Source organism: Carcharhinus amblyrhynchos, chromosome 11, assembly GCF_965287045.1.
Source record: "Carcharhinus amblyrhynchos chromosome 11, sCarAmb.v2.hapA, whole genome shotgun sequence".
NCBI classification, from domain to species: Eukaryota; Metazoa; Chordata; class Chondrichthyes; order Carcharhiniformes; family Carcharhinidae; genus Carcharhinus; species Carcharhinus amblyrhynchos.
In genome coordinates this window covers 45,557,432-45,579,963 of record NC_137334.1, presented here as the reverse complement: position 1 = coordinate 45,579,963, position 22,532 = coordinate 45,557,432, and the positions used below count along the sequence as shown (strand labels likewise).

At 41.3% G+C, this 22,532-nt stretch overlaps 1 protein-coding gene across 2 annotated transcripts in view; it reads left to right on the top strand.

Moving 5' to 3' along the window:
* The window catches only part of LOC145350093 (mitogen-activated protein kinase kinase kinase 20-like), a 70,051-nt gene that overhangs the window by 27,142 nt on the left and 20,377 nt on the right, over window positions 1–22,532 (top strand). For both annotated transcript variants that reach the window (XM_080198983.1, XM_080198984.1), the window contains exons 5-8: window positions 2,631–2,696; window positions 3,966–3,994; window positions 4,086–4,223; window positions 12,833–12,919. In XM_080198983.1, the coding sequence (XP_080055109.1) occupies window positions 2,631–2,696; window positions 3,966–3,994; window positions 4,086–4,223; window positions 12,833–12,919 (320 nt within the window). The remainder of the gene's footprint in view (window positions 1–2,630; window positions 2,697–3,965; window positions 3,995–4,085; window positions 4,224–12,832; window positions 12,920–22,532) is intronic.

Here is a 22,532-nt window from a genome sequence, read left to right as displayed (position 1 = left end):
GAGGGGCATGGACAGATTGAATAGTCAGAAGCTTTTTCCCAGGGTGGAAGAGTCAATTACTAGGCAGCATAGCTTTAAGGTGCAAGGGGCAAGGTTTAAAGGAAATGTACGAGGCAAGGATTTTTACAGAGAGAATGGTTGGTGCCTGGAGGTTGTGGAAGCAGATATGATAATGAGTTTTAAGGGGTGTCTGGACAAATACATGAATCAGATGGGAACAGAAGGATATGGTCCCCGGAAGATAGGGGGTTTTCGTTCAGTTGGTGCAGGCTTTGAAGGCCAAAGGGCCCATTCCTGTGCTGTAATTTTCTTTGTTCTTCTTTGTTCTCTTTTGGCGAAGAATTCCTTTGAAGAAATTTCTCTTCATCTCATTCCTAAATAGCTAATCTCTTCTGATACAGTGACCCCCATGTTCTAGATTGCACAGCCAGGGGAAACATCCTCTCAGAATCCACTTTGTCAAGAATTTTAAATGTTTCAGTTAGATCATTTCTCATTCTCCTAAATATCAGTGTATATAGGCCTAGTATTTTCTCATCTCATAGAATCATCATTCATCTCTCAAACAAGTATAGTGAACCTTTTTTGCATTCCCTGGAGGGCTAGAACCAACAGCAACATGAGAAAGGACTATTTTAATAGAATGAGTGGTTAGGATTTGGAATACACTGCTCAAGATTGTGGAATCATTATCCCCATATCCCTTAACTCTAAGTATGAGGACACCCTCGTTCCGACTGCTTGCTGTACCTGTTTGTTAACTCTCTGTGCTTCGTGTACGAGGACGCCCAGATTCTTTTGAATACCAACATTTCCAAGTCTCCCTCCATTCAAAATCTTCGGCTTTTTCATTTTCCCTACCAGAATAAATTCATGCTTCAACCCATCATATTCTATCTGCCATGTTCTTGCCACCTCTCTCGACCTGTCTGTATCCCTCTGTAGACTCCTCGTGGCTTATTTTTTCACCTAACTTTGCATCATTACTTAACTTGTAAAGGTTACACACAGTCCCCTCACATAAGTCATTAATATAGGTTATAAATTGCTGAGGTTGAAGTATTGATTGTTGTCATCCTGTGTTCTTCACAGCCTGCCAACCCAAAAATGCCTTGTTTATTCCTACTGTTTTCTGCCCATTAATCAACCCTCAATTTGTGCTAAATATGTTAGCCTCAATTCTTAGTTGTAATATTATGTAATAACCTCTTATCAAATGCTCTTTGGAAGTCTGAATATACTTCACTGGTTTACCTTTACCCATCCTCAATAAACTCTAACAATTGTCAAACAATTTCCATTTCATAAATCCATGTTGACTTTCTTACCATGCTCCTAATAATCAATTATAGCATTTTGCCTTCTTCTGATTTTAGGTTGCCCTTTTCCTCTCCCCCTATTTATATTCCTCTAGAATATTTGCAGTCTGTTTTAATGCCTCTTGCTGATCGATTCCCATTCTTTTCTCTCTTTCCTTATCCATTTCTTAGCACCCCCCCCCCCCAAACTTTGCTGAATTCTAAAATCCTCCCAAACCTCCATCTTACTGTTACTTTAAGCAACATCATTCACCTCTTTATTTGACCAAATTCCATCTTTAAATCCTTGTAGCCGCAGATTAGCCACTTTTTCCTTTGGGTTTTTGTTCATTAAAGGAATGAGTATTGGTTGCAAATTATGTTTTAATTCTTTAAGTACTACAAAGTGCTTGTCCACTGTGATCTGCTCTTCTAAAAGTTTTGAGTAAATACATTGCATGGTACAGTGTTGTGTTTGACCCCAAACACAGCCATGTTAACTTATTTCAGCTAATTAACTCACAACTGGTGAATTTCTGCTATGATTGGTATTCAGAAGTTCTGTTGAAAAATGTAAGCAGGCAGCACTGACATTAGCTAAAGTTGCCAACAACATCTTCGACTGAAATCACTTTCTGTCCAGTTCTCACGTTCTTCAACTTTCACCATGGTTGACTGCTCCACTCCCCTTTGTTGCCTTTCTTTCATGATACTGCCCTCTTGTTAGAATCATGGAGGTTTGACTCTGCGTTCAGCTTCAGACCCCATATTCTACCTATTGCTAAGGCCATTCCTTTTTGAAGTACCGGCATCACCATTTCGGTCACTTCCAAAGATTGCTGTTAGTGAAACTCATTCACAACTTTATCTCATTAACTGATCTCAATTTAACATGGACCCACTACCATATTCCCAGTGAAGTAATTTTTGAATTGTTTTGTATGAATACCATGTCAGGTCTTTGGCTGCATTATCTACAAATATAATACTTAGTGAGAAATCACATTGATTTGAACCTTTTGGAGCCATGTTTGTTAAGAGTGTCTGTGACAGAAATTTCACATTTTTTAAACTAAAAAGAGTGACTCACAGCTGAAGTTTGGCACATCTGTATTTTCATCCCGTTGGGCTTTGCTGTCTCCTTTCTGGGCTGCTCTCCACAGTCAGTCTTTACCTATGGATAAGCTGTTAAAATTTCAACAACTGCAGTTTCTGCTGCCTTGCCTTTCTTTGCCCTAACAATATGCCTTTGCATTTTGCAGATTTGCGATATGTGATTTAATCCATTTTGTTAAGGTATCTTCTGAAAGTCTGTTTTTATTTTCCTTACAGGCATGCATTACTTACATATGGATGCTCCAGTAAAAGTAATTCACAGGGACCTCAAATCACGAAATGGTAAGCTATTAATGCACTAAATTAAAAAATTTAAATGCTTTCTGTAAGTTTTTCTTCAAAGAAAGTATATTTGTAAATAGAGGTCTGCAGAGGACTGCATTTAAACAGCAAAAGCAATGTTAAAATTATGTTTCCAGAAATGTCTTTGGAGCTAAGATATATTATTTTTTAGCTGAGGTACAAAGGAATGGCAAGATTATGTTCTATCACCCAATCTTGAAAATTGCAGTACCCACAATTGAAAGTTAAACATTGTAATATTGTAATTAAACTTTTGAAGCACTTTGAAAAGTTTAAATTTAAAATTTACATCTTGTAAAATTACACTTAGCTCATCAGATGTATAAGTTTCAAGTATCATTTCAAACATTATACAAGTTCAAAGGTATCCCAATGCAGTCTACTTTTTTTATACAGTGTATTTACAAGCACTGATCACAATTGAGTTCAAATTGAAAGGTAACATTTGTCCTTGACCTGGAGAACTACTTCATTCAGTTATAAGAAGGAACTGTGCAGCTGTCAAGGAAGTGTAAAGCTGCTGTCCATCTTTCAAGGGAATGTTAAGTTGCTGTCAGAGCTATCCAGGGAGTGTAAGGCTATCCAGGGAATGTTAAAGCTTTAAAAGCTATCTAGGTGTCAAATCTGTAATGAACTGTCAAAGGATGTTGAATGAGCTAACATAGAAGGTGTAAGGCAAAAGGTGGTTGGTATGGTGCATGAGTTGGCACTAAGATGTCATAGCCAGTATGGAAGCAGTCTGGATGGGTAGAGAGGTACTAAGTTGGCATAGAGGTGTGAGGAGCCATGGTGGGGGGGTGGGGTGGATGGAAGTCATATGTTAACATGGATGGTACACAGGGAGTGTCTTGACGGAAGAAGGCTGTAGGATTGTTTTTGTATTATTAATGGTGGAGCACAAGAGGCAGACCTTGCACCCAGCAGCCTTGTGGGTTCATTTTAGGGTCGTCTGTTGCAACTCATTTTTTAGCCCCCATTCCCCCTGCTGAACAAAAATCACACCCTGTGGAGGGCCATTTTTTTAAGGGTTGAGTTTGCTAAACTGAGAAATCACCTGACTTGATAACAATGACCTGGGGTTGAAAACCTGTGCTAAAATGTTTAATCCCTCAGAACTGATACCTTGCACAAGATTAATTCATTAAAAACTATTTGCTCTGTTTTGTTTCTATTCTGGATATATGAGAGAGAGTTCTGAAATGAAGTAATATTTGATCTGTTTCATTTTATTTTACCATTTTAATCTAGTGGTGGTTGCTGCAGATGGAGTATTAAAGGTGAGTTCTCACAGTTCTACCTGAGTTTGTTTCGTACTATTACAGTTAAAAGCATGAATGCTTTACAAAGCTGCTGTTTGCTTTACCCTAGATCTGTGATTTTGGGGCCTCGAGGTTTCATTCCCACACAACACACATGAGCCTGGTGGGGACCTTCCCATGGATGGCACCAGAAGTAATACAAAGCCTGCCAGTGTCTGAGACCTGTGACACATTCTCCTATGGTGTGGTAAGTGTATTGTGCAATAGAAAAGATGTGGTTAGTTAAACATTTCAATTGTCAAAGCTGTTTCCACTTCAAAGCAAAGCAAGTAAAATTATGAGAGAGGAAAAAAAACCTCTTTTTATAATTTATGTAATCCCCACAGTTGCTGTAATAAAAATCATCATCTGTCAATAATATCTGGACAGCTCCGCTGATGTTTGTGATGTATTAAAATATGTTAGGAGGAACTCCAAATACAGCAATTCCACAGTTGGGGAAAGGAGTTAATACAAATAATGCTCAAAATTGAGCAAAATTGTGCAAAGTATTGCTGAATGTAAAATATGTCATTTTACAAGCTGTCCACTTCACTTGAAGTTTGTGATTTTGCCTCGGTTTCATTCCCACATAATGCACAAGAGCCTGGTTAGGTCATCCACATGGATGACAGTAGATGTTATACAGAGCACAGTGAACCCTCTAGATATCATTGGCACATGATAGGTTTTTGTTACAGTAACCATATAAGGATTTCTTAAATTATAAAACCCAATGGTTATTTTTCTCTCAAATTTTACTTATTCCATTGACTGTAATTCTTTTCACTTTTTTAGAAAAAAAATTCTTAATGTATAAAAATGTGGTAACCTGATGCAGCTTTAATAATATAAAATTAGCATCCTTAATCAGTGTCCAACCCTCTACCTGATCTTAAATAACTGAACATGACTTTCAAAGCAAACTGTCTTCTATGATTTCTTTTAAAACTAGCACAAATGATTTGTAATTTTCAAGGACTCTGCAATCTTTTGAGCTGGTTTGGCCAATTTTGGGCAAACTGCAGTAAAAAAAACTGAGTTTACTCAATCAGAAATTCTTGCTCCTTAGATATTCAAAGTATTTAGAACTTACGTTAAAATTTTCTATTTCCAGCAACATCCTTAAAACTTCTCAGTAGCCCCTTAAGCGTTTTTTAAATTATTCGTTTTTATGGGATGTGGACATCACTGACGTTTATTACCCAATTGCATTGCCCTTGTGATGATGGTGGTGAACTGCCTTCTTGAACTACTGCAGTCCATGTGGGGACGGAGGGAAGTTTCAGGATTTTTACCTAGCAACAGTGAAGGAACAGTGATATATTTCCAAGTAAGGATGGTGTGTGACTTGGCAGTGAACTTTTGTGTTGTGGTGTTCCCCATGTATCTGCCACCCTTGTGTTTCTAGGTGGTAGTGGTCATGCGCTTGGAAAGTGCTGCTTAAGGAGCTTTTCTTGTGGATAGTACACTCTGCTTCCACTCTGCATCAGTGTTAGATGGCTGAATATTTGTGGATGGGGTACAAATCAAGCTGGCTTCCTTTAACAAATCTTTAACTAATCCTAGCCTTTCTAAATGACTATTCATTTTGTCAGAATCTTTTCCAATAACTTGCCTCCCTACAAGTTTAGGCTGAGTGGTCTAAAATTATTTGGTGCATCCCTTGCTTCCTTTTTTAAATAATGGTAGAACATTAGCAATTATCTGACGCTACACTTGCAGCCAGAGAAGATTGGAAAATAGTGGTCAAAGTTTCCACCCCTCCTTCACTTGGCAGCCTGGGATATATTTCATCCAAGCCTTGGGATTAATGCCCTTTCAAGGATGTTAAACACTTAAGTATTTCCTCTCTCATTCTGCCTATTCCATGCAATATTTTGCATTTCTCCTTCTTAAATATCATCTCTGCTTTGTCCCATAATCATTAAGAACCATAGCCATGTCTTCCATCTCCCCACACACATTAGCCCTTTGGTCTCTAATTGGCCCTACTCATTTCCCAGTTATCCTCTTGCTGTATGTGTATTTATGAAAGCTATGAAAGGTTCAGAGAGCTAGGTAATGTTAAAGATCTAGAGGAGTATACAGCTAATAGGAAGGATCTTAAGGAAATTAGGAGAGCCAGAAGGGGTCATGAGAAGGCTTTGGCAGGCAGGATTAAAGAAAAGCCCAAGGCATTCTACAAGTATGTGAAAAGCAAGAGGATAAGACGTGAAAGAATAGGACCTATCAAGTGTGACGTTGGGAAAGTTTGTATGGAACCAGAAGAAATAGCAGAGGTACTTGATGAATACTTTACTTCAGTATTCACTATGGAAAAGGTGGTTGTAGTGCAGACTTGCAGAGGACTGAAAAGCTTGAGCATGTACATATTGTGAAAGAGGATATGTTGGAGCTTTTGAAAGGCATCAAGTTAGATAAGTCGCCGGGCCGGATGGGATGTACCCCCAGGCTACTGTGGGAGGTGAGGGAGGAGATTGCTGAGCCTCTGGCGGTGATCTTTGCATCATCAGTGGAGACAGGAGAGGTTCCAGAGGATTGGAGAATTGCAGATGTTGTTCCTTTATTCAAGAAAGGGATTAGAAATAGCCCTGGAAATTATAGACCAGTGAGTCTAACCTCAGTGGTTGATAAGTTGATGGAGAAGATCCTGAGAGGCAAGATTTATGAACATTTGGAGAGGTATAATGTGATTAAGAATAGGCAGCATGGCTTTGTCAAAGGCAGATCATTCCTTACGTGCCTGATTAAATTTTTTGAAGATGTGACTAAACATATTGATGAAGGAAGAGCATGTAGCATATATGGACTTCAGCAAGACATTTGGTAAGTTGCCCCATGCAAGGCTTATTGGGAAAACGAGGGGGCATGGGATCCAAGGGGACATTTCTTTGTGGATCCAGAACTGGTTTGCCCACAGAAGGCAAAGGATAGTTATAGATGGGTCATATTCTGCATGGAGATCAGTCACCAGTGGAGTGCCCCAGGGATCTGTTCTGGGACCCTTACTCTTTGTGATTTTTATAAATGACTTGGATGAGGAAGTGGAGGGATGGGTTGGTAAGTTTGCTGATGACACAAAGGTTGGAGGTGTTGTGGAGGGATATCAGAAATTGCAGCGAGACATTGATAGGATGCAAGACTGGGCACAGAAGTGGCAGATGGAGTTCAACCCAGATAAGTGTGAAATGGTTCATTTTGGCAGGTCAAATAGGATGGCTGAATATAATAATGGTAGGACTCTTGGCAGTGTGGAAGATCAGAAGGATCTTGGGCTCTGAGTTCATCGGACGCTCAAAGCAGCTGTGCAGGTAGAGGACGTGATTAAGAAGGCGTATGGTGTACTGGCCTTCATCAATCGAGGAATTGAGTTTAGGAGTTGAGAGATAATGTTGCAGCTATGTAGGACCCTGGTGAGACCCCACTTGGAGTACTGTGCTCAGTTCTGGTCGCCTCATTACAGGAAGGATGTGGAAGCCATGGAAAGGGTGCAGAGGAGATTTACAAGGATGTTGCCTGGATTGGGGAGCATGCCTTATGAGGATAGGTTGAGGGAGCTCGGCCTTTTCTCCTTGGAGAGACGAAGGATGAGGGGTGACCTGATAGAGGTGTATAAGATGTTGAGAGATATTGATCAAGTGGATAGTCAGAGGCTTTTTCCCAGGGCTGAAATGGTTGCCACAAGAGGACACGGGTTTAAAGTTCTGGAGAGTAGATACAAAGAAGATGTCAAGGGTAAGTTTTTCACGGAGTGGTGGGTGTGTGGAATCGGCTGCCAGCAACGGTGGTGGAGACGGATTCGATAGGGTCTTTTAAGAGACTTTTAGATAAGTACATGGAACTTAGTAAGATAGAGGGTTGTAGGTAAGCCTGGTAATCTCTAAGGTAGGGACATGTTTGGCACAACTTTGTGGGCCGAAGGGCCTGTATTGTGCTGTAGTTTTTCTGTGTTTCTATTTGGGTTTTCCTTGATTTTATTTGTAGTTTTTCTTTCATGCCTTCTCTTTGTCGTCTTCGTTTTTAGTTTCACGCCAATACTTCACATACTCCTCTGGGCTTTCTACAGTATTGAGTTTTATTACTTTAGAAACTTTGGCTGGAGTTTAAGTCCCCCTGCGGTGAGCTTTCAACGGTGAAGGCAGCTAAGCATTGGCCACTGGCAGAATTATCCAGTCCCAGTGAAGTCCAAGGCATTTTGCAAGATTCCTTACACGGACATCAGTAGGACAGGAAGAAGGACCGGAAAATCTTATCTCAAAGTGTCGGAGGGAAACTCTGGCAAATAGTGACATCCGAGCCTCATTTAACTGGTGTTTGTTGAATGCCTGGCTGAAATAAGCAGAAAGAGGCAACTGACTGGCTTCGAGAAGGTCAAAGTCTCAGGGCCCAGGAGCTACCTACCAGTGCCATAGGATCAAAAAATCCTTACCGTGCAGAAAGATACCATTCAGCTCATTGGGTCTGCACCATCTTTCCTGAAAACCATCTGATCCAGCCCTCCTCTCTGCCCTATCCCCGTAACCTTGTGCGTTTATCATGACTAATCCATCCATCCATCCATCCTACTTATCTTTGGACACTAAAGGAGCAATTTAGCATGGCTAATCCACCTAACCTGGACATCTTTGGACTGGACTGGACCAATGGTGATGGAGATCGTTCCGTAGGTGGGGGTGTGGTGGGGGGGGTCAGGGCAGTGTGAGAAAAGAGGCCGTGCTCCTTTTAGTGGGGGTAAGAAAAGTTTCTGACTTTCCATCCTTTCTTGGAAGGTTTCCATAAGTGGAGCAACATTGGACATCACTTGATCCCACTTTCTATGTATTCTTAAAGTGCCTGGGGGAATAATGTGTGGTTAAAATGGCAGTCAGCATGAGTGGAATGTGGAAGTATGTTACCTTATGGCATAGAATATAGAACGATCCAGCATAGTAGGAAACCTTCACCCATTGTGTGCATGCCAGCTCATGGTCGAGCTATACAATTAATCTCACACCTTTGCTCTTTTCCTTTAGCCTTGTAAATATTTTCCCTTCAAATATTTATTCAATTCTCTTTTGAATTTCATAATTGAACCTCCTTCCACCATCCATGTGGGCACTGCATTACAGAACATTGCTGCCTTTTTACTTTTGCTTGTTTTACCAACCACCTTTAATCTATGTTGTTCTCTCTCATTACTGATCCCTCTATCATTGGAAACAGTCTCTCCTCACCTTCTCTGTCAAAACCATTCATGATTCTGAAGACATCTAACACATGACTTACGTTTCCCTCCTCTAAGGAGAACAACTCCAGCCCCTTCAGTTTCTCCACATAACTGAAGTTCCTAGTACTGTTCTGGGAAATCTTGTTGCACCATCTTCAAGGCCTTGACGTCCTTCATACAATGTATTGCTATAATTGAGCACAGTACTGTAGCTGAGGCTAAATCAATGATTTATAATCGTATGGCTCTCTTCTTCTGTCAATAAATCCAAAGCTGCCATAGCCTTTCATAACAGTTTTCTTGTCATGGGTCATTAATGGCTTGGAGGTTTGGAGAAGAATAAGGTACTGCATTTTCATGCTGCGTTTGAGACCCAATGTAATGAGCCCATGCTTGTTGTCAGCACACCCTGTGACATAATCTTCAGGCAGATGGTCTCCTAGTTGACTGCCTCTACATTTGCTGCCTTTCTAAGGAAAGTGGTCAGGCTCTTAATAGCGCTAGTCCAATCAGAGAGCCCACAGCTCTGGAGCCACTGCAGCCCTGCTGGGAGAGAAGGCATCCTCTTAGACCTGCAAAGCATGAGTAAATCAACAGGACCTAGTCTGATAGTTCTATTGGGGTGAAGGGAAACTTTTGCAATGTACTGGGCTTGGCCGCAATTTTGCCATTTCAAAATCTAGCCCATTTTATGGAACATGAAGATTCTGACTCTGATGGCCCCACACCCACCCCCACCAAGCTCCTGTAGGGAGGGTTCTACCTCCATTGAGCTGGTGACCTCAGCACTTGGAGGAAAGGCCATTCCATTGGCAAGAAAACACTGATGAGGCTGAAAAATCGTCCCTAACTCTGGCCTCCATCACCTTTTCAGAGCAGGCAGCCAATCCTGGTTTCCATCCACTCCAGTAATGTTTCCTGGAGGCAAGAATGCACGAGGGACCCGCTCCCTATTTTCCAGCCAGACCCCCATCCCTGCCAACTCCAGCCTCCAACATGGGGCTGAGAAAATCCAGCTGAAAGTGAAGACAAACTTAAAAACCAGTTAGAAGTATTGTACTATCCATTTTGGATTTGAGAAAAACAAATTGGAGTATTTGTGAGGCAATGAGTTATGGAGGAATAAAGGATTTGTGTCTCCTTGTACACAAATCACTAAAGCCTAATGCACAAGAATAAATGGTAATCAGAAAGGTTGATGGAGTGTTGACCTTTATCTTGAGAGTTGGAATTTTAAGGTGAGGAACTTTCAGTTTGCAGACTGCTGGTCAGTCAAGATTTGGAGAACTACGTTGAGTTTTGGGAACTGAACCTCAAAGGGATATATTGGTCTTGGACATGAGGGGGTAGATTGCAAATTCAACAGAATTCTATCAGCGCTTAAAGGATTAAATATGACGCAAGATTGCATGAACTTGGCTTACATTCACCTGATTTTTAAAAGTTTGAGGGGTGATCAAATCGAGGTTGTTAAAGTGATAAATTGATTCAGTAAGGTAGAAACGTTCCTTTGGAAGAATCCACAACAAGAGGGTATATTTGTAATAATTCATTGCGGAGTGAAATACAACAACACTTTTCATGCACAGGCTCAGGGCAATTGGAATTTTTTTCCTGCTGAAAAGCTGTGTATCTCGGACTCTGGGAGCTTTCAAGGCTGAGATTGATAGAATCTTGTTGAGTAAGTGCATTGGAATGTGGAACAAAATGGGTGAATGGAGTTGAGCTACAGAAATGCAATGATCTCATCAGGTGGCAAAGTAGGTTCTTCGTGTCTTTTCAGGTATTAACAGGCCATTTGAACTTTGTATCTGTGGGTGGGAAATGGTGAAAATGCTCCGTTCACAGATGTAATTCCAAGATCAGGGGTTAAGTTAGAAACCAAGTCAATATTTAAGATTGGTTAGATAGGGGGTGGAGAGATGGCAGAACTAGGTGGGAAAGTGCAAATAGGACTAGTTCATTTAGAGATAAAGGTTGATCAGATTTGTTGAGTCAAACAAGGGCGGTACGGTAGCACAGTGGTAAGCACTGCTGCTTCACAGCTCCAGGGACCTGGGTTCGATTCCTGGCTTGGGTCACTGTCTGTGTGGAACATGGAACGGTACAGGCCCTTCGGCCCTCAATGTTGTGCCGAGCTATGTCCAAACCCAAGATCAAGCTATCCCACTCCCTATAATTCTGATGTGCTCCATGTGCTTATCCAATAACCGCTTGAAAGTTCCTAAAGTGTCTGACTCCACTATCGCAGCAGGCAGTGTATTCCACACCCCAACCACTCCCTGAGTGAAGAATCTACCTCAGACATCCCTCCTATATCTCCCACCGTGAACCTTTATAGTTATGCAATTTGCACGTTCTCCTCATGTCAGCGTGGGTTTCCCCCGGGTGCTCCGGTTTCCTCCCGTAGTCCAAAGATGTGTGGGTTAGGTTGATTGGCCATGCTAAAATTGCCCCTTAGTGTCCTGAGATGCATAGGTTAGAGAGATTAGTGGGTAAAATATGTAGAGATATGGGGTAGGGCCTGGATGGGATTGTGGTCGATGCAGTCTCGATGGGTCGAATGGCCTCTTTCTGTACTGTAGGATTTCTATGATTCAAACGGCTTTTTCCCATATTGTGACTTCTGTGGTTTGTGATACCATCGCTGGCATTCTTGAAAATACATTTTATCGATCAGGCCAGTTTGATTTCTATACTCTCCTTCTATAGCAGGATAGTATTTTGACCTTTAAAATCTGTGTAAATTGTTATCTTTGTCTTCAGGTATCCAAGGATACAGTGAAGAAATTTAGTTTGTTGATGTTCAGTTTCCATCTTAACCACAAAGCCTGGAATTGAATTTCAAGACTTTCTAAAGGGAAATGTTTCATCTACCACATTATTTCTCTCTCTCTCTCTCTTCCCCCCCCGCCCCCACAAGTGTTCAATGCAGTCATAATTATAGAACCCCACATGGCCATTTGGCCCATCGAGTCTGCGCCAACCTTTGTGAAAAGTATTTCAGTTAGCGTCTCATCCCCTACCTACTCTTTCTCTATAAAAATGCATTTTTAAAAAATGATTAAATTCCTTTTTGAAAGCTTGATTTGAATCTGTTTCTGCCACCCTTCAGCTAGTGCATTCCATTTTGAATGCAGACATTGATCCAGCCTTTGGTATAGTGAGAATCGGAATCCATTTTGTTTCTGTGATATGGTTATGGGAGTGGTTAGGAGCAGTCAATTGTTTCCTGTTATTGATAATCTCCTTGTTCATCCTTCGAGGCAAAGGTGGCCATATTCATCCTCTGGCATTGTAAGGCCAACCTGTGCCTGGAAGGTCCTTTCTTGGCCACTATGATTGGGATTCTCCAATCTCATCCATGATTTCCCCACTGCCAGCAAGAACAGAGAATTTGGCTTTCAGCTAAAATTCATTCACTGCAGCGGCACTGGAGAGTCCCAGCTGCGGATAAGGTCAGAGATTTGTGGCGAGTATCTCTAAATGCCATTGGTTAGTAATATCCTCTTTAGTAGAAACCTGGAAGAGCTGTAGCAATGTTGTGCTTTTTCTAGTATTTGTCAGTGGAATTGAATGGATGTTGAAAGGTGTACTCTGTTTTCCAGGTTCTTTGGGAAATGCTGACAAGAGAGGTTCCATTTAAAGGCCTTGAAGGCTTACAAGTGGCCTGGCTAGTCGTGGAGAAAAATGAGGTACTTAGTACATTTTGATTAATATATGGAAAAGCTTGTTTTTATATAATATGGTTTTATACAATTTTGATATTTGTTAAAAGTGTATAGATTTAAAATTCTGCGATCGCATCTCTCTATCTTCAATAAAAACACTTGCACATCAGCATGTCATAGTGTAACAAACAGCTACAAAGAATAATGAGAATAAAACTGGGCTGGCCACATGAGTGCATCCTAGTCATTGAATTAGAACATAAAGCCACGCTTAGCCCAGATGATTTTACAAAGTCATCACCATTAACATCTGGAGGCTGGTGCCAATGTTGGGGGAATTGCCCCATTGATCGGCCAAGTAATAGTTTGGCACTGGCGTTCTCACAGAATCATACCCAATGTCCCAGACTCTCCCTCACCAACCCTTTCCCTCTGTAGGACAGACCCAGCAGAGGTGGCAGCACAGTGGTGTACAGTTAGCAAACAGGAGGGCTCTGGGAGTCATCCATATCGATTCCTGATGCCTTGAAGTTTTGTAGCTTCAGGTCTAATACGAGTAAGTGCACCACTTGCTGATTATCACCTACTGCTCTCCCTCACCTGACGAATTGTATTTTCCAATGTGGAACACCACTTGAAGGAAGCACTGAAGGTTGTAAGAACGTAAAATGTACTCTGAGTTAGTGACTTGCATGTCTATCACCAAGAGTGGCTCAGTAGCACCACCAGAGATCAGGTTAGATGAGTCATAAAGAACAAAGCTGTGAGAAAGAATTTGCAGCAAGTGGAGAGAAAATTAATATGACAGAATAATCAACTTAACCTTGTCCTGATCAACCTCCCCAAGTAGATATATCTGAGAGTGACAGTATTGGTAACAGTGATTACTGAACAGTTCTTGTGTCGATCAGACTGAGGACACCCTCCCATTGTGACACACATTGTTATCATCATGCTAAGTGAAATAAGTTGGGCATCCCGCATCTTATAACTTGGCGTTCACAGGACCATTAGTAACAGTAGAGTTGTATTTAACCACAAATTATAACCTTGTGCCCAGTATGTCCATCAAATCAGATGACCAACCCTTGATTACATGAAGTGCAGCTGGACCTAAAAATGAAGTCTCAGCCTGGTGATGCTATAATGTTTGCATGCTAAGCAGCATCTTATTAGAGAGAGATCATTAATCTTGCAATCTATGGATCAGGTGAAAGCTCTACTGCCCTGCTTATTGGCTGAGAATGGTGGCAGATGTTAAGCACTAAAGGAGCAGCCGCCTCCACAGACATACCCATCCACAACAATGGAAGAGCCCAGCACATGATTACATTGGTGTTTCCAACTCTCTGCAGCCAAGAATGACAAATGAATGAAAGTTCCTCCTGAAGTTCCCACTATTAGATACATCATTCCGGCCATTTGATTCCCTTCACATGACATCAAGAAATGACCGACTGCGCTGGACACAGCAAAGACCAAGGGCCTCACGCAGGAACCCCACTCCTAGCAGAGCTGTTCAGTAGAGCTAAGAGCCAATAAGCATTACAGATCCATTGCAGCCAATTACCACTATCAGCCTGCTCGCAATCATCAGTAAATGGATGTAGCCGTGCGATCAAGTGGGACTTGCTCAGCAAGAACCTGGTTGCCAATGCACATTTTGGATTCTGCCACAACTAGGACCCCCATCACAGCCTAGATTCAGGTCACAAACTGAATTGTGGAGGTGAGGTGAGAGTGATTGTCCTTGACATCAAGTCTTTTTTTCAACATCTAGCACCAGAAAGCTAGTAAAACTGAAGCCACTGGGATCAGAAGCCAAGTCTCTAGTGACTGGAGTCATACCTGGCTCAAAGAAAGAGTTATAGTAAGTCAATTATCTCCGCCCTAGGACATTGTTGCAGGAATTCTCGATGGCAGTTAGGCTTAACTATTTTTAGCTGTTTTGTCAATGACCTTCCCTCCATTGTAATGTCTGCAATAGGGCTCTCTGTTGCGCAGTGTTCAGCTCCACTCACAATTCCTCAGATAATTAAACAGTCCATGCCCATTTGCAGCAACATCCAAACAACATCTAGGCTTGGGCTGAAACAATTAAGCCAAATAAGTGCCATCTCCAACAAAAGCAAGTCTAACTAGCTCTAGTTGATATTCAGTATCGCTGAATCAGTGCCCCATCATCAACATTTCAGGTCTGAAACATTAACCCTGTTTTTCTCTACGGATACTGATACCTACTGAAGATTTCCAGTTTTTTCTTCTTTTATTAGTAAAAATGTATTAAGAGTTTTGTGTAGAGAGTCACATCTGTAAGTATCTAGATCTGCTCTCCGCTATGGAAGATGTGTGCATGCTTTGAAAAATTAAAAGATCTTTTTGGGATTCAAAGGATTAATCAAACCCTAATGATGAGCAAAAAGATGCATCTGAATGGATGTCATTTTCAGAGGGACTTTCTGATAAATCTCTCATGTTCCCTGCTGATATTTATGAACCCAGATGTGGCACTGCACTTCTTGCAAGAAATGAGCTGTTTTTATTTGTGTACAATAGTTCTCTGTGGAGAGATGTTATCTCTGCATCAGCTTTCAGCCCCCTTTTGACATGAATTTGAAAATCTCTGTTAAAAAAGAAACTGCATAAAATGTGCCAGAATTTTTCAGGCCTCTTGCTCTACATATGCAACTCCTCCCATGTGACTATCTCTTTCTTAAAACGTTTTAGTGCCAGTTTTTCCTAATAATGTTATCTGTTGTGAAACTTTGCCTGAATGCGGTACTGTTGTGTCTATTAAGTTTCGTTGACATTAGGAAGTTGAGGTAATACTGCAGGAACTTCCAACTATATATTGTAATTCTCCGCACTATTTAGAAACCACATGCATGTACTTGAAGCAGCATGAAATTAGTCTTGTTTGTTTGGTGACTTCTATGTTTACAAAAAATTGAATTAAATCTCTCCTTACACATAATCATAACAGGTTTTCAGTTTTACGTATTTGTAACATATCTGTCAGAGGTAGGAATTTCACAAATAAAATTTAAGAGCAACTAACAGTGGTATTTATTTCATAAAGTGGAACACCTTAGCAATAAAAATTTATTTTTTTCTTCAGTGTCAGTAGTGAGGAATCATTTGGTCATCATGTAGGATAAAGGTGCTTTCTTCAGCCTGTGAGACCATCTGCAAATATTGATGCAATCTTAGAGATTCATTTAGATATTGATATAAATCTGGGAGTCAGTCTCTTAAGTTCCTGAAGATGTCATATAGTATAATTTCAATGTTGATTTTTGACAATTGAAATGTTGTGCTTGTAAGTCAATGAAACAACGCAAAATCTTCTAGACCTTCCATATCCAAGGAGCCCAGTTTGAAAACCTATAATTCAGGGTATGATCTGAAAATGTGAAATTATTGTGGAAGGAGCTTATTCAGTTTAAAAAAAAGGTAGAGCAAAAAATGGAAGTCAAAAGTGCAGACTCTGACACAGCTAGTTTATTGTCAGTTTCAAGCATGTCCTCCCAATCCCACACACCAGTGGATCTCCCTCCTCTGCCTGGCAATATTGCTAGGCCCTAGTGAATACCTAAGAGAGGCTGGGCTCCAATGACCTTCCCGTGCATCCTCCCAAAACAATACGAAGCTTCATTATCCTGCTAGATCCCATCTTTGCTCAGCCTTCCTCACAAGTGTTTGCAGATCTCAACACTTCTCCACCAAATGGTGCCTTTTCTCTCTCCATCCCATGGGCCAGTGCTAACAGCACCCCACATTGCTCAGATTGTAGAGTATCGAGTAAAAGTTACACTGGACTCAATGTTAACTCTGGTCTTTCTCTTTCTACAGAAGCTGCCAGATCTGAGTTTTTCCAGTGCAGTTTTTATTAGAGTATCTTCTAATTTGAGGGTTCAGAGCTCAAGTCCGTGTACACTGTTGTCGTTACAGGACACAGTGGTTACATTACTGGGTGAATAACCTTGAGACCTGGTTTAACAATGCTGACATAAAATCAGATCCCAACACAATTCAATTGAATAAAATCTGGAATAGCAAACAATAATAGTGGCCTTGAAACTACCAAATTCTCATAAAAACCCTCTGGTTCATTAATGCCCTTAAGAGGATGAAATCTGCCAACTTCATTACATCTGGCCTATGGATGACTCCATATTCAGCAATGTGGTTCACCCTTGACCTGGCAAGCCAGTATTCAAGCTGCATCCAAGAAGATAACCCACCACCAGCTTCTCGAGGGCAATTTGAGTTGGACAATAAGTACAAATCATTCCAGTGATGGCCATACCCCATGAGATGAACTTCTTAAAAGTGGTCTTTCCTGCACTTATTGCGTTAGCTTCTATGTAGCTTGCACCCAACAGTAGCAGTTAGCAAATCAGTACGCAGGAGGCATGTATAGTTATTCAAAAATATCGGAAGGCGTACAGAAAAATTTTATAAGGCATGGACAAAAAGTCATTTTCAATTTATTTTTATCAAACCAAAATTACTGATTTGATGAATATCTGACAAATGTTATCAATGATTATCCAGCAATCCCCACAAGATTAACCAGTCGCTTGTGCAAAAGACATTTCAGATTACATTAGACAGCCATGTCACCTACCCAACTGAATACAAAATATTATTTTTTATTCAAATAATTCTATGTTTTAAAGAAAAATATAATGGCCAGACCTACCACAACCAAAGCTAAGAGAGATCTCACCACATTAGAAAGAAGACGTTCTGTAATCTGTGTCGGGTCAGGCCATAAAGTAACAGCGGGTCAGATTATAAAAACTGACCAAGATTTTGGCGTTCAGACTAAATGCAGTTACACGTTTTCCAGCGGATGTAGACTGAAGTTTGTATGAGACCAACTCAAAGAATATGAGTTTGTGATCATTCAGTGTGGTTCACCATTGAAATAGAACCAACGTGCCTCTCCTGGTAATCTCCCCAGCTGCAGAAATAGCATTCTTTTGGCTGGAGTGGGGATTCCACTTCACAATGACCAAGAGAATGGCCTTTGGCACATTCAGGAAGAGGGTTAGCAACCTGAACTGGCACCCAAATCTACAGCATTCGTCAGTGGCTTTGGCTAAACTACATTCCAATTCTACAGAGGATCAAATGGCAATTGCTTGTATCGCCCATCTATTTGACCTTGTCATTGATTTTATGATAGAATGCGTCAGAATGAACTCATGCACCTTTGAGTAGAAGCAGAGGAACGAAACATAAAAAATCTACATGTCTGACCCAACTGTCTGAGCTCCTAATATATTTCAAAGCTTCAAAATTTGGCTGACTTTCATTCTAAAGCCAATGTATGTCTTCGGACAGGAAAATTAAGGAGATGAATGGCATGATTACAGGACCATGCAGGGGGGTGGAATCCAAAGCATTAGGGAGACAGAAGAGAAGTTTGAGGACAGAAGTTAAAGAGAGCACATTAAGTAGTAAAGACAGTGTCAGTAACCCTAGTACCAGACAAATCAGCAAAAGCAAGACAGAGAGCAAGGGAAGTCCAGATGCAAGAGGCCTGACAGGCAAGGCAGATGAACTCAGAGCATGGATGGGTATGTGGGACTGGGATATTATAGCTATTACTGAAACATGGCTAAGGGAGGGATAGAACTGGCAGCTCAATGTTCCAGGATACATATGTTGTAGGAAAGGTGGAACAGGAGAGGAAGGGAGTTGCACTTTTGATTAGGGAAAACATCATGCACTGAGAGGGGATATATCTGAAGGTTCAGCCACTGAGTCTATATGGGTACAACTGAGAAGTAAGAAGGAGGAAATCACTTTGATAGGGTTGTCTATAGGCCCCCAAATAGTCGGCGGGAAATTGAGGAACAAATATGTAAAGAGATTACAGATACCTCCAAGAAAAATAAGGTGGTAATAGTCAGAGATTTTAACTTTCCCAACATTGACTGGGACAACCATAGTGTTAGAGAGTTGGATGGAGAGAAATTTGTTGAGTATATTCAGGAGGAATTTCTCATTCAGTATGTTGATGGCCTAATTAGAGAGGGGGCAAAGCTTGACCTCCTCTTGGGAAGTAAGGAACGGCAGATGACAGAAGTGTTAGTGAGGGATCACTTTGGGACCAGTGACCATAAGAGGGCACAGCCTCAAGATAAGGGGGGAGCAGTTTAGAACGGAGTTGAAGAGGAACTTCTTCACTCAAAGGGTGGTGAATCTCTGGAATTCTCTGCCCATTGAAGTGGTGGAGGCTACCTCGCTAAATATATTTAAGACAAGGGTAGATAGGTTTTTGGTAGGCAAGGGAATTAAGGGTTATGGGGAGAAAGCGGGAAAGTGGAACTGAGCCACATCAGATCAGCCATTATCTTATTGAATGGCGGGACAGGCTCGAAGGGCTAGATGGCCTACTCCTGCTCCTACTTCTTATGTTCTTGTGTTCTTATGTTCTTAATTCTATTAGTTTCAAGATAGCTATGGAGAATGATAGGTGAGGCCCAAAAGTTAAAATTCTAAATTGGGGCAAGACCAATTTTGATGATATCAGGCAGGAACTTTCAAACATTAATTGGGGAAGTCTGTGGGAAGGTAAAGTTACGTCTGATAAGTGACAGGCTTTCAAAAGTGTGTTAACCAGGGTTCAGGGTAAGCACATTCCTCTTAGAGTGAAGGGCAAGGCTGGCAGAAGTAGAGAACCCTGGATGACTCTGGGTATTGAGGCCCTGGTCAAGAAGAAGAAAGAGGCACATGACATGCATTGGCAGTTGTGATCAAGTGAATCGCTTGAAGAGTATTGGGAGTTTAGGACTAGAATTAAGAGAGAAATCAGGAGGGCAAAAAGGGGACATGAGATTGTTTTGGCAGATAAGGCAAAGGAGAATCCAAAAAGTTTCTACAAGTACATAAAGGGCAAATGAGTAACAAGGGAGACAGTAAGGCCCCTTAAAGATCAACAAGGTCGTCTATGTGTGGATCCACAAGCAATGGGTGAGATCCTAAATGAATATTTCTCATCAGTATTTACTGTTGAGAAAAGCATGGATGTTCGGGAACATGGGGAAATAAATAGTGATGTCTTGAGGAGTATACATATTACAGAGAAGGAGATGCTGGAAGTCTTAAAGCAATCAAGGTAGATAAATCCCTGGGACCTGATGAAGTGTATCCCAGGACATTGTGGGAGGCTAGAGAGGAAATTGCGGGTCCCCTGGCCGAGATATTTGAATCATCGACAGTCACGGGTCAGGTGTCTGAAGATTGGAGAGTGGCAAATGCCCCTCTAATAAATGACTAAATAGACTGGGTCTGTACTCTTTGGAGTTTAGAAGGATGAGGGGGGATCTTATAGAGACGTATAAGATAATGAAAGGGATGGATAGGGTAGAGGTAGAGAGATTCTTCCCGCTTAGGAAGGATAGCAGGACTAGAGGGCGCAGCCTCAAGATAAGGAGGGGGGGGGGGCAGTTTAGAGTGGAGTTGAGGAGGAACTTCTTCACTCAAAGGGTGGTGAATCTCTGGAATTCTCTGCCCGTTTGAAGTGGTGGAGTTTACCTTGCTAAATATATTTAAACCACAGGTAGATAGGTTTTTGACAGACAAGGGAATTAAGGGTTATGGGGAGAAAGCGGGAAAGTAAAACTGATCCACTTCAGATCAGCCATGATCTTATTGAATGGCAAGGCAGCTCAAAGGGCTAGATGGCCTACTCCTGCTCCTATTTGTTATGTTCTTAGATGTTGTTTAAGAAGAGCTGGAGGGAAAAGCCTGGGAATTACAGGCCAGTGAGCCTGTAATTCCCAGGCTTACCCACATCTGTGGTGGGTAAGTTGTTGGAAGATATTTTGAGAGACAGGAACTACAGGTGTTTAGAGACACAAGGACTGGTTAGGGACAGTCAGCATAGCTTAGTGAGCGGAAAATCATGTCTCACAAATTTGATTGAGTTTTTTGAAGGGGTAACCAAGAAGGCAGATGAGGGCAGTTAGTTGATGTTGTTTTCATGGACTTTAGCAAGGTCTTTGACAAGGTACCACATGGTAGGTTGTTGCATATGGTTAAATCTCACGGGATCCAGGATGAGATATCTAAATGGATGCAAAATTGGCTTCTGGTTATAGAGGGTTGTTTTTCAAACTGGAAACCTGTGACCAGCGGTGTGCCTCAGGGATCAGTGCTGGATCCATTGTTATTTATCATTTATATTAATGATTTGGATGTGAATATAAGAAGCATGGTTAATAAGTTTGCAGATTACACCCAAATTGGTGGTATTATGGACAGTGAAGAAAGTTATCTCCGATTGCCACAGGATCTTGATCAATTGGGCCATTGGGACATGGAGTTTAATTTAGACAAATGCAGGGTGATGCATTTTGGTAGATTGAACCAGGGCCAGACTTACTCAGTTAATGGTAGGGAGAGTTACAGAGTAAAGAGATCTAGGGGTACATGTTCATAGCTCCTTGAAAATGGAGTCACAGGAGGACAAAGTGGCGAAGAAGATATTCAGCATGCTTGAGTTTCATTGGTCAGAACATTGAATACAGGAGTTGGGACATCTTGTAGAAGTTGTGCAAGACATTGGTAAGGCCACTCTTGGAATACTGCGTACAGTTCTGCTCACTTATTATAGAAAGGATATTATTAAACTAGAAAGAGTGCAGAAAAGATTTACTAGGATGCTTGATGGTTTGAGTTATAAGGAGGGGCTGGATAGACTAGGACTTCTTTCTCTGGAATGTAGGAGATCTATAAAATAATGAGGGGCACAGATCAGCCAGATACTCAATATCTTTTCCCAAAGATAGGGGAGTCTAAAACTAGAGGGCATAGGTTTAAGGTGAGAGGGGAGAGATACAAGTGTCCAGAGGGACAATTTTTTCACAGAGGTGGTGAGTGTCTGGAACAAGCTGCCAGAGGTAGTAGAGGCAGGTACAATTTTGTCTTTTCAAACGCATGTAGACAGTTACATGGGTAAGATGGGTATAGAGGGATATGGGCCAAATGTGGGCAATTGGGATTAGCTTAGGGGTTTAAAAAAAAGGGTGGTATGGACAAGTTGGGCCATGCTGTAAACCTCTGTGACTCTAACATTTTTGACTCTGTGACCACCTTTTAGATAGCTTGGTAAAACCTGTCTGTTAAATGAGACTTTCACCTCTTTACCACTACTGGGTGTAGTGAAAACAAAAGTAAACAATGTTCCCTGCTTCCTCTATTTCCAATAAATACATCTCAAACCATTCTACAACCTACAGACAGTCGTATCTACGCTTTTTCTAGGAGGGCAAAAGTCCAATACCACACCTTTTTCCGGAACAGGTCTTGAGGGACTTTTACCCTTCTCAGTATCGGACGTTGTTGATGGACAGCTCAGACCTTGTGGCTCATGCATGAATCCTTCAGCAGAAATCATGGCTGGTGTCAGTTACCTATTTATAAACTGGTCGTATTCCTGTACTCAGTCATACCATTATGACGTGACCTTACAAGAACGGAAGAGCCAACTCAGTAGATGTTGGGTCTCTGCCGACTGGATATTGAAGATCCATTGCAATGAACAGGCCTGTACCTGGAAAATAGCTTGAAGAAAATTCCTCACTCCTTAGATTTTGGAAAGATCCCAACAAACTGGAAA